The sequence below is a fragment of the Lissotriton helveticus genome, chromosome 3_1 (assembly GCF_964261635.1).
Source record: "Lissotriton helveticus chromosome 3_1, aLisHel1.1, whole genome shotgun sequence".
Classification (NCBI taxonomy): domain Eukaryota; kingdom Metazoa; phylum Chordata; class Amphibia; order Caudata; family Salamandridae; genus Lissotriton; species Lissotriton helveticus.
In genome coordinates this window covers 2104362822-2104381625 of record NC_136061.1, presented here as the reverse complement: position 1 = coordinate 2104381625, position 18804 = coordinate 2104362822, and the positions used below count along the sequence as shown (strand labels likewise).

At 48.4% G+C, this 18804-nt stretch overlaps 1 protein-coding gene across 1 annotated transcript in view; it reads right to left on the bottom strand.

Annotated features, from left to right (window-relative positions):
• The window catches only part of SERINC4 (serine incorporator 4), a 273320-nt gene that overhangs the window by 59399 nt on the left and 195117 nt on the right, over window positions 1-18804 (bottom strand). The window contains exon 8 of the mRNA XM_078684114.1: window positions 4097-4169. Within this exon, the coding sequence (XP_078540240.1) occupies window positions 4097-4169 (73 nt within the window). The remainder of the gene's footprint in view (window positions 1-4096; window positions 4170-18804) is intronic.

The following is an 18804-nucleotide window of genomic DNA, read 5'->3' as shown; positions in this document are numbered from 1 at the left end:
CATATTGAAGTCTGCATCCTCTCCCTTTTTTCCAGGCATTTTCCCTGATAAATTCTGGCAGGTTTAAACTGTTGGAATCTATATGGGGAACTGCAAGGATGCGATAATTGTCACACAGATCGTAATACCAATCCTGGAGCAAACTCCTAATTGCACAAGGATTGGAATTTAAGCCTTAACGTGTAATCATGTCTTTGGAGGGCTTCTTACATCTAAAATGTAGACATCCTATCGATGCCAGCAGGCCTCTTGGGTCTCCCACAAGACAATAAGCAGGTCCCATGATCCAGGATGAGAATGGACTACTGGCCTTCAGTCTTCAATTACTTAATGTGCTACACCAAGGACAATGACTCCCTTTGAAGCTTGGCTGATGTCTATTTACTACAAACAGGCTTTTACTCTCATAAGGAAGCCCTCCTTGAGGAACTCCATAACAAAAAAGGATCACAGTTCATTGTGTATTGACCATGACCCACAATTCATTTGGTAAAGTGTTGTCAGTGGCTTCCGTAAAATAAATCATGGCTGGACACAGAAATTGCTGAAACAAAATAGCTACTTTCTTGAGAAAACCATCTTCGGCAGACCAAATTGCTCAATTTCTTAGCCATTAAATAAATCTAAATCTGAGCCTGCGGTAGAAGAACAGGTTAGAGAAAACCTCCAGTGATAGGACCACGGACTCTATTTTTGAATGGCCACTACAGGGCCACCTTCATGACCTCTGCCTTCACCAACCTGAATGCTATGGAGTAGCATTGGGGAATTGTATACAGTATGGCACACACATTATGACTACGGCATTGATAATATAAGACATTCACTCCAAAGCCCTAAGATTTGATTACTGGAGCAGAATGATACCAGTAGCTAATCCACATGAGAATGGACCAGTTTCAACCATGTCAACTCCAGTCTGAGACCAGTTGTAATGAATGAGATGGAAGTATTTTTCTATTGTATAACAGAAGAACTAACTGGGTAGGTCTGGCTGTTTATTTATTCCCCAGTGGTACTATGAAATCAGCTGTGTTTCTAGCCACATACTGAGTGAGTTCTGCTAGGCCCATGCACCGCATTTCCCTGCATGGTGAACACATGCGTTGCTCACCTTGTGTTCCATGTTGATTAAGACCACCATGAAGAACATAAGTGCAACATGCTCCTATATGGTGGGAAAATATTATTTGCAAAATCTTTGCTTGCAGAGTTGCCCCAACCTACCAGTCTGGCATCTATCATAATGACCACCTGCAATGAGAAACAGAGGGGAATGCCAGCAAAAGATTAGTGTCCACCAGCCACCAAGACAACGCTTAACATTGTCTGTGGTGTAACTGGAATCCATGCCTTCAAGTCCTGTCCAGAATGGCTCCACTTAAAAAAGTGTTTCCAGACTAGGGTTTTCAAGTGAAGAGGAGGCCTCATTACTGTGGCATAAGTTGCTGTCATAAAATGCTTCACCACATACCAGAGCCTTTCATGTTGTGATGGCAGCAATCTTCCGGCAAGTAAGAATACCTTCCTACACGTCTGCTCAAAATACAGTCCTAAGGGAGATCTGTTCTAGAGCAGGCTGAATATGAGACTTTCCCAAATGGTGACAAAGCAGAAAATTAAAGTATTCTGTACAGCAGCTTGGTGTTGACCTCTTACCTTTGAAAAAAGAAGAGATACTAGTCAGCCCTGCAGGGAAGAAAATATTTGCAATCCTTCCTGCCACCTGAGGGGCAAATATATTGTTGAATACCCTTAACACTGATGATAACCTGATAGGAAGGGGAACAAACTGGTTGTGACTGTAGAACACTACAGAGTGTGGAAACTATTGTATCAACTGCTGGATTGGTACATGAATGTAGCATCTCTAACATTCAGTTTTGTCACAAAATCTCTAGAGCCGAGGAAGAGAATGACTCGCTGAAGAGTTGCCATCTTCAACAACAGATACTGAGCATACCAGTTCATGTTCTTTAAGTTAAGAACTCATTTGAAGTTGTACCATTTTGTTTCACTAAAACAATAATCAACACAACATCTTCATGCACTGATGAACTTTTGAAACCTAAGCCACCTGCCCCTTTCCGAGGTGAGCATTGATCCACAAGAAAAAGGGCAATGTGCCGCTATAGATTCTTAGGAAGATGAATTTGCAGGAACAATGACTAATGCAGGAGAGACTGTATCTTTTGGAATATCCACTGACCCTGGGTTCTAGAAGGCAATTTCTGGGCGAACCAGAAAAGACCTCTGCACCCACTTAGTGTCTAGCAGAGTCAGGACTTTGGATATTGCTAGGCAGGAGCAGAGGGCAGCCCCCTGATTTCAGGCCCATCCAAGGAAGGAATGCTGTGATATTGGTATAGCTGTTGCTTGAAGACCATTTAGTTCAACATTTTGTCAAGATAGAGCCCAAAGGAATCGAAATTCTTTGAGCTTAAGGAAGAATCCATTTTCTAAGGGTGTGCCCCCACACTTGATGCCAAACTGGGCATTGTAACCCTGAGCAAAGTCTTTCATAGGTGGTATTGTAGAGGAACTGCACCTTCAGTTAGTTTCATTGTTACTAAAAACTATGTGTATTTGTTACCACTCAAGAACATCGGGTAACACTTGAAAGTCCTGAAGCAAAATTTGGGTTTCATAGGTTCCAAAGTTCACTTCTCTGGCCAATAGATCAGAAAGAGTGCATACATCTTTAATCCATGGTGCCCGATGTGCTGGAAAATCTCCAACAGCTGTACCTCTTGGACAAACTTATACCACAGTTTAGAGTCCTGGATATTTCTGGCCAGGCCTCAGCACATGTTTCTGTAATGAAGTTTCATCTTTTGCAATAGCAGTCCTTCTCTGCCTGAAAGACTGTGGACACCACATTATCAACCATGGCCTGTGGTTCCCAGGAGAAAACAACAGCAGATTATGGCCCAGATGTAGGTAAAAAATATTTACCGATTCTTAATTACCGAATTTTACCGATTCGGTAATTAAGAATCGGTAAATATGAAGGGTGGACATGTAGGTCCATCCAGATGTGCATTTTACCGATTCGGTAAAAATCGGTATTTACCGAATCGGTAAATACCGACCGGTAATGCTCCATTCATTCCTATGGGCTTTGAAGCCCATAGGAATGAATGGGGCATTACCGGTCGGTATTTACCGAATCGGTAAATACCGATTTTGACAAGGGTGCAGGGGGTGTCACTTTGACACCCTCTAGCACCCCCAAAAAAGGGTCGGGGGCCATATGGCAGGCAGACCTGCCCTAAGGGCAGGTCTGCCTGTCATATGGCACAGGTGTGCATGCACACATGTGCATGCACACCTGAATCGGTATTTCACCATCAAATTGAATTTGATGGTAAAATACCGATTTCTTAGGCCTTGTGGGACTCATAAGAGTCCCACCTACATATCAATTTTAACGAATCTGTAAAAATACCGGTCGGTAAATATACCGACCGGTATATTTACAGAATCGGTAAAATTACCGATCGGTAAATTTACCGAATGGTAAATTTACCGATTCTGCCCCCTACATCTCAAAATCCTTTTACCGGTCGGTAACGGCCGAATTCGGCCGTTACCGACCGGTAAAACCCTACCTACATCTGGCCCTATGTTCCTCATCCAAGAGCACTTCCAGCACATTCACACCACTGCAAGGCACAATAGCAGATTGATGTTCACTGCAGATGCACTGCAGAGCAGGTCTGATGGTTCCCACTGGAGCAGGGAAATTCCTATTATCATCATTGCCTGGCAATAATCTCCTGTGCGCAGTCTTGGTGGTGTAGCATGACCCATGCCATGACAAGGAACAGAGACAAGATGGCAATGCACCAGCAGGCATTTTTCTATTAATTAATTGTTCATATTTTGAGCCTGAGGAGGATGTCAGAAGTAGACTAAACAGATAAATGTTAAACAAATAAAGAGTGGTAGATTTTCATCTGACATGGTAAGGAAAAAAACAAGGAGGTGTTCACAGCATCTAGTGCTCAAAACAAATGACAAATACAAGCGTGTGTAGGTTACGAATGTCTGACACATACTCAGACATGAGGTCTCAGTGTCTGTGTTTACTCACCTTAAACTCATAACTATAGACTTTGATCATCCACAAAGGCCCGAACATCTCAGCAAGGTAGGAGGCTTCATTACTTGGGAAAGAATTTAGAAGAAAAACACACTGTGAACATTTATTGCTCAAACTATTTCTTAGGAATTATTTTATGAAAACATGTTTTCAGTTCATTGACAAGAAAACCATCATCGCTGCAGGTGCCATATAATCTATGATATGCACTTTTCAGCTATGTCATTTTATTCACGTGTGTATTCATTAAGTTATTAGTATGTGTTAGAATATTATGGTTTTGTTAGTTTAACTCATGTCTCCTTCCCTTCTTCACTATGGAACATACTTGTTTGGAATGTTGAAGCTTGATTAAAGTTATTGAGAGAAGAGGCAACTTGAGGTTGTGATTGGATTAAACTCCTCTTCAACAGATTATCGTTTCGAGTTTTCTTTGGAACAGCCATCTTAATGAATTCAATGGAATTAACTAGTAACATCACTTTACATCATTGTTAATGGTGTGCTATATAATAAGCATTACAACGCATGTTATTGATTTGTACTTAAATGCTTACTTTGTCAGGCACAGCGATGTTGACAATGCCAACCTCTTTCAAAGCAAGAGAATGAGTGACTTGCCAGCATCCGTGTGACATCACTTTGATTATTAAATCCATATAGTCAACCCCAACAAAGGGAGAATGCAAATATTGTAAAAACATTTCATCATAAAATAGCTGCGTGTATTACAGTAAAGAAACATTTAAACAGGAAAACGTTTAAATCAGAGAAAAGCAAACAGGAAAATATAAATTTGCTGAACAGAGAGAACAATGCTATAGGAGAGAGAAAGAGAGAGAGAGAGAGAGAGAGAGAGAGAGAGAGAGAGAGAGAGAGATACACTTTAGAATCTTTAATTTGAACATGCTCATACACTGAGTGTAGGACAGGAAGGACCAGCAACAAAAGAACTGAGAAGCCGACTGGTTATTACAGCAGACCTGAGCCTGGTCCTTAGACACCAAGGCCCAATGTCAGGCACAGAAGTATAGCCCATCGTCAGAAATGGGTTATGAATTTGGAAGCGGACACTCCTGCCAACTCAATAAACTCACTCCGGTTAGATCAGAACACAGTTCTGAGAGAATCTTTGCGCAACCCCTGGTAATTATGGCACAAGCAAGAGTAAATCCAAGAGAGTGCATGATAAGTTCAAGCAGTACCAGAAATGTTAAAGTAAAGAATACAACAGAATAAAATTCCCAAACCAATTTAGAAAAATAGAGAAATAAACTAATGAGAAGGTAAACACCAAGATCATCAAATTATGTATATAAGAGAAATGGATTTTTAAAGTTTTAAGCCAAAAAGGCCCTAGAAAATATGGAAAGAACCATTTGCTGTGCATGATGTCCTGGCCAAAGGTTTCAGATTATGGGTCTGATTTAGAGTTTGGTGAAGAGGGTATGTTGCAACAGAGTACGCTCTCTGCCAAACTGAAGGCCCACCCATCTCATTTAGAGTTGGACGGACCTTCAGTATGTCGACAGTGGAGACTATTCTGTCTCTGCCGCCGACATACACCTCAGACAGCCAAACAGAGTAATGGCCATTGGAGTTTTTGCCATTTGTCAGCACGCCCTATTTTGAGAGGGCGGACATATAGCATGTTTTCACTGTCTGTCACTGCCACAAAAAAACAGGTGGTAAGGGACAGTGAAAACTTCAAATTTTGACTGCTGGAATCAGCACTTTCTGGTTGGCTGGAAGGAACCCCCCAGCCAGGCAGAACCTACCGCTCCAGTCAAGGGCAGGTGATTACACTTGCCGTAAAACCTGTGCGCATCCTTGGGCAGCTTGGCACTGAGCAGTCAGGCTTTCCTCAGAGGCAGTGTGTAAAGAAAAGGCACATCACTGACTTGCAATAACTGTATTGAGCAGCACAGAAGTGGGTGTATGTAAATAACGTTTATATTCAACATACATATTCAAATATTTTACCATGAACATCATATACTTTTGGGCATAAAACTCATTTGGAAATGTTACTAGCAGGACTAGGTCCACTCGTATTGTTATGATATCAATAGTATGCACACCGTGGACAATACCTAATCTAAACCATACCCACCCACCCACCATCCACCCTCAGAAAGAGAGAGCACTCATGCGGTGTGGCACGCTGCCCACCCCAGGCTCACCCTAGCAATCCTGATAATACAGTCCCGCACAGTTATAGGGTACACCCCAGATCACAACAATATCAAAGATATGTACCTACGTGAAACTAGAACACTTTTATGCAGCACAATGACAAATCCTTTTGACATGAAATCAACGTATAAAGCGTCAGCACTGCTACATGGTGTGACAGGTACCATACCAGTCCGTACGGAACACTCTCGAAAACATATGCACTCAGCACCCTAATGTGGTGCTACTGGTACCCAGCAGGTCAATGGATAACACCCTCCAGGCTCCGTGGTCCCAGACCCCCTCCACCCTCTGGTTCACCCCGATTTTCTTATACCCCCAGATTAAAGATATCCAGCCTAGTCTCTTGGGTATTAGGCCACACACAGCCAAAGTCACACTTAGGGGCCGTTTATGATCGCGGACGGACTTGAGTCCGTCCGCGATCACCGAGGATGAGGGAACGTCCGCATGGGCTGCGGCGTTCCCTCCTGTGCTATTAGGATGTGACCGCCACCCTGGCGGTCACATCCTCTATTTTTAACATTGCGGCGGGTGCAGCTTCAAGCTGCACCCGCCGCAATGTTAAAAATGCACGCATTGCATTTGTATGTAGAAAGTGGCAGGCACCGCGCGGTGCCTGCCGCTTTCTGCATACAAATGCAGGGGGGTACCTTAGGTACCCCCCATGTGCACCCCCAAACCCCCCTTCACCTAGGGGGCCCGCAACGGGCCCCTGCAGTGAAGATCCGTATGCTTTTCAACGGCGGTAAACCCGCCGCGGAAAAGCATATCTTGGCAGCAATCCTAATATGGCGGACGGTGTTTGAGAGACACCGCCACCATATTAGAGCTTTTCCGCCGCGGTTGTAAGCCAACCGCGGCGGAAAAGCGGCAGACGGAAACCAGGACCCACCAGCCATTCTAAAGTGGCGGTGGGTCTTTGGTGGGTCCGCTGCGGTTTTTCCGCATCCTCCGGGCCGGCGGTGGCTTCTGCCGGCCCGGAGGATGCGGAAATTCCGCAATCATAATAGGCCCCTAAGTCTGGTTCCTCAGGAAGCAAGTGGGGATATGTAGCAAGTTTCAATCAGAAGGTCGACGTAAATATGGGGGTTTAGCAGCTACTCGGTCTACCCACAGGTCTCAAGACACAATGGAGTAATCAGGGTCATGCCCAGGCAATCCGGGCCCGGTGTCTGGTGCACGTTTGCATGGATCGCACCAGACACTTCAGGTCTCCAACACGAAGAAATGCTTTTCCATGACACCCTGGAAAGGATGCACAATGACCGGTGCACGTGGAGATGGGTTGCACCAGGCAATTCCTGTCACGCACAATGAAGAGTTGCAAATTCCATGCCTCCCTTGAAATGAGGCACAACATCTGGTGCACAATAATACAGGTTGCACCAGACCAGTCCGGTCACAGGCGCAAGTTCAACACAGCCACATGAGGTGGAATGAGGCACTACTATGGTTACGCCCCTACCTCCGAAGGTTGCACCTTGTGAATCGGACATCGCACGCAATGAGCATGCAGTCGGCGTGACGCACATGAGAGATGCGGCATGATCAACAAAATAGGCCACGCGGGGTCCCGCCACCGGTGAATCTGCTCACCACCAACTAGATGCTTTTGAGTGAGTGTCAGGGTCTCTACAGTGCAGGCACTACACACCTTAGATGCAGGCACGATTTCTGGGGCTCTGCACTAGACAATCTGCTCTCCGCTACATGCTGGGATTCCATAGCCGATGTGGGCCCTAGAGAGGGCACCGCTTTCCAGATGTCACAGGAAGATGGTGTAGTCCCCGAAATCTCAGGGAGAACAGGAGACCTGCCGACGGGACCTTGGAGAGCACACTTCAGGGCACCACACTTCAGGGGGGCTTCGGCCCATGCCAGTCACTATTCAGAAAGGGCACACGGTCCCCTTCACAGGCAGTAATCCTCCATGTGTACAACACTGTCCTTTGGCAATATGCACCATGCAGTCCGGGTTCTCCGGTCCGACGTCCCCACAAGCGTATCTCATCTCTTTGCTGAAGGATGGCACCAGTAGTTATACTGTTGTGTATCTGTTGTAGGGGTTTCCTTTTGAACCACAGATGCCTCCCCTAAAATGTAGATATGTTTGGCATGGGGCCATGGAATGCAGATCTTATTCTTTAGTGGAGCCATGATCTGGCCCCAAAAGGCTATGCGTCAAAATCTCTCTCTCCAATCTATCCCATCGGGCCCTCAAATGGCAGAGATCTTGTCATTCCAGTGGTATGCCCATGGTTTATGGCGGTCACTGGGGAATGCACAGATATGCTCCCCCAAGCCCCGGTGTCCACTGGAGGCAGGAACCATGGCACACAAGACTCTTAGAGCACAGAGATGTCCATAAGTGTCATTTCTAAGCGACTTATGCCAGAGCCCCCTTTACCATAGAAAAGGGTTTGGTATGGCAAATCCATTGCTAGGAAACCTTATGAGGTTGCTCCAATGCAATCCACTATTGCAGCCTGTAGTAGTGTCAACTACTTCCCCAGGTTAACTTATGGGAAGAACAAGCCTCCTAGTTAGTGAAATCACCTACAGATATTCCTCACTACCTGGGTGCACAGACACATGGGGGCCCATTAGGATGTCGGGCGGATTGCCCCCGCCAGGCGGGCGGTGGCTACCACCAGCCTGGCGGGTGCAATCTGCCTGACATCCGCATTCGAATTCCCCCCGCCATATTAGTATGGCGGGGGGGACCTCGGCGGACGGAAAGACCGTCCGCCGCTTTTCCGCCGCGGTCGCCTTGCGGCCGGGGCGGAAAAGGATTAATATGGTGGTGGTGTCTATTAGACACCGCCAGCCACATTACAATGGGCTTAGGGAAATGCCTTTCCGTGGCGGCTCACTCTGGGGGCCCCCTGTGGGCCCCCAGAGTGAAGGAGAGGTGGAGGGTGCACACAGGGGGTACCTGTGGTACCCCCCTTCATTAGCATAAACAAAGCTGCAGGCACCGTGCGGTGCCTGCCGCTTTGTTTATGCAAATGTAAAAGTGCATTTTTAGCATTGTGGCGGGCGGTGCTGAGAGCACCGCCCGCCACAATACTAAAAATACAGGATGTGCCCGCCACAGTGGCGGACACATCCTAATACCCCCCGCGGGACCCCCGCCCTTATGGCGGGCGGTCCCGATTACCGATGGGCCGGCGGGCGGACTAAGTCCGCCCGTCATCCTAATGGACCCAATAGTTCCCAGCACCAGAGGTGCAAGTGCACCTGCCTGAATTTGCACAGCAGACTGGATGCAGGTTTAACTAAACGGGGGACAGTGCGCAAACACCAGCCAGGGATGGCAGGCAGCACATGAAATCATGGACACCATCGGTGCGGATGCGCACATGCAGCAGCTTGCACTGGCAGCCTGCTCATGAGTTCAATCACGATAGATGCCAGTGTGAACACACTGGTCGGCAATCATAGGCAGCAAACATGGGCTTAACCAGGCCCTAGCACCTTAGGTGCGAGTGCGTACACACCACCTTGACTGGACCTGCTGGGCATGGATGGCCCTCTTACAGGTGCGATGATGCACGCCGGGCCTCATACGGTTAGCCTGACTCTGGAATGCCCTCAACAGCCCACGATGGCAGGTCGGGCACCTATCCAAAATGCCATAGGTGCCAGGGCATAGTCTTGAGCCTGCAGCACCAGGTGGGACATGTATTCGAAACAGCAAGAGGGCTGGTGCGCACACCCTCAGATGTAAGTGCACACTTCCCGATCTGCGTTGGCAGATCGGACCATGTTTCAGAACAGGTAGGAAGGCGCACACACTGCCAAACTACCTTGACAGTGAGAACATACTCCAAGCCCTTAAGCCACACAAGAGAATCAGCAAAACCCATTGGAAGAGTAGAACTCCAAGCAGGGCCGGCTTTAGGCATGTGCAAACTGTGCACCTGCACAGGGCCACCAAACCCCAGGGGCCACCACGCCAATATATATCCTTAATATATTAATCCTCTGAGGATGGATGCATATTTGCGTGGTGGCCCCTGGCAGGGATTTGGGGGCCTCCGGCTCTGTTCCACTTCTAAACACCCTGACCCCCTGCCCTCTTTACTGGCCTGCGCGCTCCGCCCCGCCCGGACCCCCTCTTCCGGGCCCCCTACCTACGCTCCCTGCCCAGGGCCACCATGAGCCTAGAGCCAGCCCTGCTCCAAGGCTGGAGTAGCCCAGCATGGGGGGGTTCTCACAACCTGGGCAAGAAACATCCACATGTACCCGCCCAGCCTTCAGCCTACCACCTCCCCTGCATCCTTCAGGGCTTCCCTGGGTGGGGCGCTCTCATGGTATGAGATGGCCCACTCAGGGTAGGCTGACGCATAAGAGATACCAACCTAGGGAGGACTGCAATGGTGCCCCACAAGCCTGCAATGACAGGCCTAACAGAGGGTTAACAGGCAATCTGGTGGGAGACAAACTCAGTGCTATGGCTCACTACTAGCCAGTGCCATACTTGCCCCGGGTATGTGTGGACCTGTTTATGGGGCGCACAGAGGTACAGCACCTAAACCAATCGTGTACGCACCCCCTGTGGGTTAGGAAGGCATCTGAGTACAGTGGGAAGGTGCCTCGATTCCTTGAGTCATGCAGAGAGAGTCAGCAAAGTCTAGGAGGAAAAAGCGAAAGGTGTTGGGATAAATTCCCCTAAAAAGGGCCATGTCATTCAATGACTCGCTCCCACGTCATGGGAGAAAACTCCAATGGTGGTGGGGGGTCACCCTCTTCATTTAAAAAAAAATTCTGCTTCGGAATTTTGTTTTTCAAAATAAAAAAAGGTTTAAAGTTTGACAATACAACATGATGGTGCCATCCATCAAACTGTCAAAACATTTACAGTAACCGATATGATGGTGGTTCCTGTAAATGCATCAGATGCCTACTGGGCCGGCAAACATCTCCAAATTTGGTGGGTGGAGTCCCCTGGCCATGACGGGGAAAAAGTACTCTGTCATGGCCATGGTACTTAATCTGTGCGCCAAAGTCTAAACCAGGCCGTAAGTCTCCAGTTCCTGGGAAAGCTGTTTCTGGTCAGCCCTGTAGCCTCTAGCTCCTCAGGGCAGGCATCTGGGCACTAGGTCTCTCTCCAGCCAGGCCTCCTGGAGGGTCTAGTCCTCTTTACAAAAAAAAAGTATATGACTTTCCGGAAAGAAGTAAATTATAATTGTTCTGGTGAACTACTACTCACCTCAACTAAGACAGAGGGAGAATACTTTTCAGGAGGGTCAGATCCTCGTCAACCAAGGTAGCATTTTTCATCATGGATTTGTGCTCCATGTTTGGTGGGGGTGCAATACCCAACAGGCTTCATTCGGAACTCTTCCTTAAAGTTATTTTTCTCTTGCATACAGTAATCCAAGTGGACCACATGAATGTACCCCTTTCAAGTGACCGGACTAGAAAGACAGTAGATTGGATAGATTGTTAGCCTCTCTGAGCCCAGTAAGAGGAGAGTAGTTACTCTCCATATGAGGCATGCACTTTGGGCGGCCCTCCAGACCTCTGAACCACACTCTGAATCAATTTACACAGGAGGCCTTTAGTGAACATATGTACTTACCACACTGACTAGGGTACAAATAAATCAAATAGCCTGCATGACATTCAGTGACTCTACCAGCAGTATAACAAAGGGCAGGGAATCATAGTCTCCAGAGTCACGCAGGGGACATTTCCCTCTCATCAGTGCTATACATCTTTTAAAGTAACAATATAAAATTGCTGGTAAGGTGCAAACTGGGTAGATATCTGTTGAGTAATTTGTGTGAAGTATTCCTAGTACAGATTACCAGTTGACACAAATATAGATATAAATATGAAGAGCAAAATGCACTAAATGAGAATGCACGTAGAAGATATCAGGTGTTCATAATGGAGCTAGACACGGTTCTTGTTTGATACAGATGCTCAGGATGTCATGGCATAATGAGGGAAAGATAGTCAGTAGGATCCAGCTGCAGCTGCTTAACAGCAGGTAGTCCCCTAGCTTCTAATTCGCAACCATTTGTGCATGGGATTGCCTGCCGGGACTGAGTGCCTAAGAGCCACCCAAAACACGTGACCGGAAGACTGAATGATTCCGCTCCTGCACTCACTTTCTCATGGCTGATCAGTGCTCTAGCAGTTTCATAGTCCGTGAACATTGTACAATGCAAGCAAAACATGGTTAAAATAGAGTGCCAAACCTAGTGAATGGTTATCATTTGAAGAGGGTACTTACTAACTGTGAGCTAATGAAGCTGCAAGTTAATGAAAAATATTTTTTTTTAAATCTTAGTGTTGGACCAACAAGAGGTACTATTGGCTCCTGTTTGATACCCCTATACCCACCCTCACTTTGGGGCATATTTACAAAAAATTTCTGAGTGCGTTGCTATGCCAAATTTGGCAACGCTGCACTGCAACATTTTTTAAACATAGGGATGTGCTGTATTCACACTAATATGGCGCACCCATGTGTCCCCTAGCTGCACACATGAAAAGAGCCAAAAATGAGGGGAAACTAATCATTTCTTCTCATATCACCATTTCTAAGACCAGGCATTCCCTTGCATTCGTTTTTGGCACTGTCTCAGCCTTGTAAATCTGTGGCAACGTCAAAAAGCAATGAGCGTTGCGGTGGAAAAACCACTGCAACATCCATTCCATGCCCCTCTGCCGCAGAGGACTGCGGCAGAAATACGCATACTTAAAAGATGACGTTAAGCCACGTTAAGTAGCTTAGTGTCACCTTGTACATATTGGACATGGCGCTAGGCCACCGGAGCATCAAAAAAAGTGACGCTCCAGTGGCAATAGGGGCTTGTACACATGCCCCTTTGTTTCTCACTTCTTTGTGAAGCCTTACTCTTTACAGTAGTTGTAGCTAGGTTTGTGCTATACAAATCAGGTACCTACATATGAATATCACTATCTACAACAAAGATAACGCTCCTTCAAAAGTGTATGGAATCACCCTTTGAATAGCACCCCCTTCCAGTGACCGTCTGGATCTTGTACTCAGCGGTCGCTCCCACTCGCTCCTCCTCGCTCCCTGCCTGTCCAGAGAAAGTGCCTCGGCGATTTCATAGCGCCTGGTATCGTTTGCATTGATTAATTGATTTATTTGTGCTCAATACTCCCGCATAGCGCCTGGTATCGTTTGCATTGATTAATTGATTTATTTGTGCTCAGTGCTCCTACATAGCGGTAAAATAATTTATTAATTTGCGCTTGTACATTATTTAGGCATTTTTGAAGGACGACTGTGCCCCTGCTTTGGCTCGCGCTACCCTACCGCCATTTTGCTGTTGTTGTTGTTTACCTTGTCCCCGTGTCTCCTCCCCGCTCCCGCCTCCCAGCTGACCCTCCCACACACTAGTATCGCTCGTTAGGCCCCGTCCTCCTCTGCCTCTGTGACCGTCTGGATCTTGTACTCAGAGGTCGCTCCCACTCGCTCCTCCTCGCTCCCTGCCTGTCCAGAGAAAGTGCCTCGGCGATTTCATAGCGCCTGGTATCATTTGCATTGATTAATTGATTTATTTGTGCTCAATACTCCCGCATAGCGCCTGGTATCGTTTGCATTGATTAATTGATTTATTTGTGCTCAGTGCTCCTACATAGCGGTAAAATAATTTATTAATTTGCGCTTGTACTTTATTTAGGCATTTTTGAAGGACGACTGTGCCCCTGCTTTGGCTCGCGCTACCCTACCGCCATTTTGCTGTTGTTGTTGTTTACCTTGTCCCCGTGTCTCCTCCCCGCTCCCGCCTCCCAGCTGACCCTCCCACGCTCCGCCCCCCTCCACTATCCATTTATGGACAGATGGACCTACGCGCAACGTCCACGCGCTGCGGCCGCGCCGAAGGTGCGCCAAAGGTAAGCCCGTCTACGCCCGTCCGCGCCTGGACCGCGCCCAGTGCCAGACCCCCTGGTCCCCGTACCCCCCACCTCTCCCGCATTACATATGATTCATCCACCCTCCTAGCACTTAACCCCGGCCGACTCCCTAACTGTGCCCAGGCCGCACCGGGACACACCCATGGACCCTTCACCTGCCACTCATGCAAGTACGACTCCATCGAGACCCACACCAAATCCACGGACACCAAACAGAGATCCGACACCAACCACCTCAAATGCATCCTTCTCAACACCCGCTCGGTTCACAAACACGCCATCGACCTTTGGAATCTACTCGACACCACTTCCCCGGACGTCGCCTTCCTAACAGAAACCTGGATGAATGCCTCATCAGCTCCAGACACCGCCATAGCCATCCCGGACGGCTACAAGATCATCCGTAAGGACCGCACCAAGCAAACAGGAGGAGGCATCACCATCGTCCATAAGAACACCATCCGCATCTCTACCAGCTTAGAAGACAACCTCGCTATCGCCCAACACCTCCACTTCCAGATCCACATCGACCCCAAGACCACACTCAGAGGCACCCTCCTCTACAGACCCCCAGGACAACGTACTCAATTCAGCGAAGACATCACTGACTTCATCACCCCACACGCCCTCCCCTCAGAAGAATACATTCTACTGGGAGACCTCAATTTCCATCTGGAAAAGAGCAACGACAGGAATACTACCACCCTCCTGGACAATCTCGCCAATCTCGTACTCAAACAACTTGTTAACACCCCCACCCAATATGCAGGACACACACTCGACCCTATCTTCACCTCCAGCAAGCATATCTCCTTCACTCACTCCACAACCCTCCACTGGACGGACCACAGTTGCATCCACTTCATTTACAATAAGACCACGATCCACAACCACCCTCAACCAACTCTGCGAAGAAATTGGAACAAAATCACAATCGACCAAATCTCCACATCACTTCTTCAAAAAACCCCTGCCTATTCGACGAACCCTAACCAAGCCGCCATCAACCTCACACAATGGTTAACCCAAACCGCCGACAAACTAGCACCCCTGAAAAAACATCAAATCAAGCAAGGAAGCAAGAACGCCCCATGGTTTAATGATGACCTTAAGATATCCAAGAAATTCTGCCGCGCCCTTGAAAAAACTTGGAAAAAAGACCCAAACACTATCACCCAAACCGCCTTCAAAAACGTCACCCGCAAACACCACCAACTAATCCGGACCGCCAAGAAATCTGTACTCAAAGACCGACTAGACAACAACGCCCACAACAGCAAGGAACTTTTCAACATCATCAAAGAATTCACCAACCCCACCGCCAGCTCCAACGACATCACCCCCTCTCAAGTCCTCTGCGACTCCCTCGCCTCTTTCTTCCATGACAAAATCGCCGACATTCATAACAGCTTTGACAACCAACCCGTAAACCAGTCAACCCCTCTCACCTCCGAACCTATACCCCACCCGGATAACCTTCTCAACTGGAACTCAATCACCACAGAAGACACCATTCGCCTAATGAACTCCATCCACTCCGGATCCCCCACAGACCCTTGCCCCCATCACATCTTCAACAAAGCAGACTCCGTTATCGCACCCCATCTCCGAGACGTCATCAACTGCTCCCTCAAGTCCAGCACATTCCCAGAAAAATGGAAACACGCCGAACTCAGCGCCCTTCTGAAGAAACCCACAGCTGACCCCACCGAACTCAAAAACTACCGCCCCATCTCCCTCCTCCCATTCCCTGCCAAAGTCATTGAGAAAGCCGTCAACAATCAGCTCGCCGCCTTCCTCGAAACCAACAAATCACTCGACTCCTCACAATCTGGCTTCCGAGCCAAACACAGCACCGAGACCGCCCTCATCGCAGCAACAGATGACATTCGAACACTACTGGACAACGGAGACACAGTCGCCCTCATCCTCCTCGACCTCTCCGCAGCCTTCGACACAGTCTGTCATAGTACCCTAATACAACGCCTCAGCAACATCGGAATTCAAGGAAAAACATTACACTGGATCATCTCGTTCCTCGCTGGAAGAACTCAGAGAGTCCGCCTCCCCCCTTTTAAGTCAGAGGCCACCGAAATCATCTGCGGCGTTCCACAAGGATCTTCTCTCAGCCCTACCCTCTTCAATGTCTATATGAGCCCCCTCGCCACCATCGCACGTCAGCACAACCTCAACATCATCTCCTACGCTGATGACACTCAGCTGATCCTCTCACTCACCAAAGACCCAACCACCGCCAAAACCAACCTTCATGAAGGGATGAAAGAAGTAGCCGAGTGGATGAAGCACAGCCGTCTGAAACTGAACTCGGACAAAACAGAAGTCCTCATCTTAGGTGCATCCCCTTCCGCCTGGGATGACTCTTGGTGGCCAACGGCCCTAGGAAAAGCTCCCATACCAACGGACCACGCACGGAACCTGGGCATCATCCTGGACTCCTCTCTCTCGATGACCAGACAAGTCAACGCCGTCTCATCATCATGCTTCAACATCCTACGCATGCTCAAAAAAACATTTCGCTGGATCCCCACCGAAACAAGAAAAACGGTCACCCACGCACTGGTTACAAGCCGTCTGGACTACAGAAACACCCTTTACGCCGGCACCACCGCAATACTGCTGAAAAAACTCCAACGCATTCAAAATGCCTCAGCCAGACTCATACTAGCCATCCCCCGCACAGACCACATCTCCGGTCACCTGAAAGACCTTCACTGGCTCCCCGTCAACAAAAGGATAACGTTCCGCCTCCTCACCCATGCACACAAAGCCCTCTACGAACTTGGACCTGACTGCCTCAACACGCGCCTGTCCTTCTACACTCCCACCCGGCAACTGCGTTCATCCAACCAAGCCCTCGCCGCTGTTCCGTGTATCCACAAAGCCACCATGGGGGGAAGATCCTTCTCCTACTTAGCGGCCAAAACCTGGAATTCCCTTCCCATCCACCTCCGCCTGACCCAAAACCACCTAGCCTTCAGAAAACAGCTTAAAACATGGATATTTGATAAGTAAACCCCCCCCCTCCTCAAGCGCCTTGAGACCCTCTGGGTATGTAGTGCGCTATATAAATGTTGACTTGACTTGACTTTTGACTTGACTTCCTAAAATTCCCCCCTTTGAGAGCTGTGTGGGACCTGCAAAAAGAGAAGGGGGGGCCAATCGGCCCCCACGCAGGCATGGCGGGGCCCGGCCCCTCCCACACCCCGTTCCTTTCGTGGTCGCTTGCCCCCGCCCTCGCCCCGGAAGTAGTTGTGCACTTCCGGGGTGAGGGGGCGGGGCCGCGGCGGCGAAAGGGTTAAGAGCCTGGGGAGCGCGGGAAGCGGCCTCTTTGTGCCCGCGCTCCCAGGCTCGCTCCTCGCCCCACCGTGGGGCTGTTTAATTTTCTAATTTTGTTTTTCAGGTGTGCTTCGCGATAGGAAACTGCGGGGGCTGCCTTATCGGAGGCCGACGCGTGGGAGTGGAGCACGAGAGTTTTTTGCCGTAATCGAGGCTGGGACCGGAAGAGTTTGCCGCGATCGAGGCAGTGACCTGAGGAGCCCGACCGACTGAGGACTGCGGTGTTGTGGGCGGCGATCTCGGGACAACGTCTTGGCTGCCCACTGAGTGCGGAGCGGGGAGAATTTGGCCGGGACCAGCTGCGAGGAGATCCGGAGGCGCACCGCCGAGCGGAGGTTATTCGGAGCGAGCATTCGGGACACGAGGTATTTTGCGGGGCGGGCGGGCGGCGATAGAAAGCCAGTTTTTAAGGTGTCCTCAGCGGTTATGCATCGCATGTAAGTGAGCCGCATATCTTGCTTTACATTTGGATTGGCATTTTAAGTACAGTACAAGCGAGGCGTGTGAGCGCTGTTTTCCGTGGTTCCTGTGTATAGCATTCTTAAAAGCAGTACAAGCGAGCCAAGTGAGCCTGCTCTTGGTGAGGGTTGTTTCGACTTGCTTTTCTACTGGTTTAACGCTTTTCAATGAATGAATAACTGTGCTGTGTCATAGCAAAGGGCTAGAGCGTGATTTGCAGAGATTATCTAAAATGTGCAACGTGACTAGAGGCTTATTTTCGGTTAAATCCTCGTATTGAAATATTTCCATGTGATGCAATTGGTGATATGTAAAGTGCCCTGCCACTCTCTTTAAACACATGCAAGACCGGTGGTGTTCCTTACAAAGGGGGTGGTCGTAGTCAGGCCTCCCAAGGGATTTATTTGTCGCTCCGCATATAAGGACTTGACTTAAGTGGCAATTAAAGGCACACAACGAAGTGTTAAAATTCAGTTTGCATTTATTAAGAGGTTTGATCGACAATTTAATAAGCACGTGATCTGTAGTTTGTTTTCTCAAAACGTCAGAAGGGCGTCGACTGTGCAGTCAATAAGTTATAAATTGCCACAATTGTAGTTTAACATATTTTCTATTTTCAGGTAATCAAAGCTTACGATCTTGTTTCCGTGTATACCAGCTCGGGCGCCTTCAACTGGGTCAGGTACGGAGCACGGTGTGCTCATAAGTATGTCTGCAAGTAGGGGCCATGGGAATGCGAACGTGGGTTTAATGTTTCAAAAAATGATGCGCAGAATGTC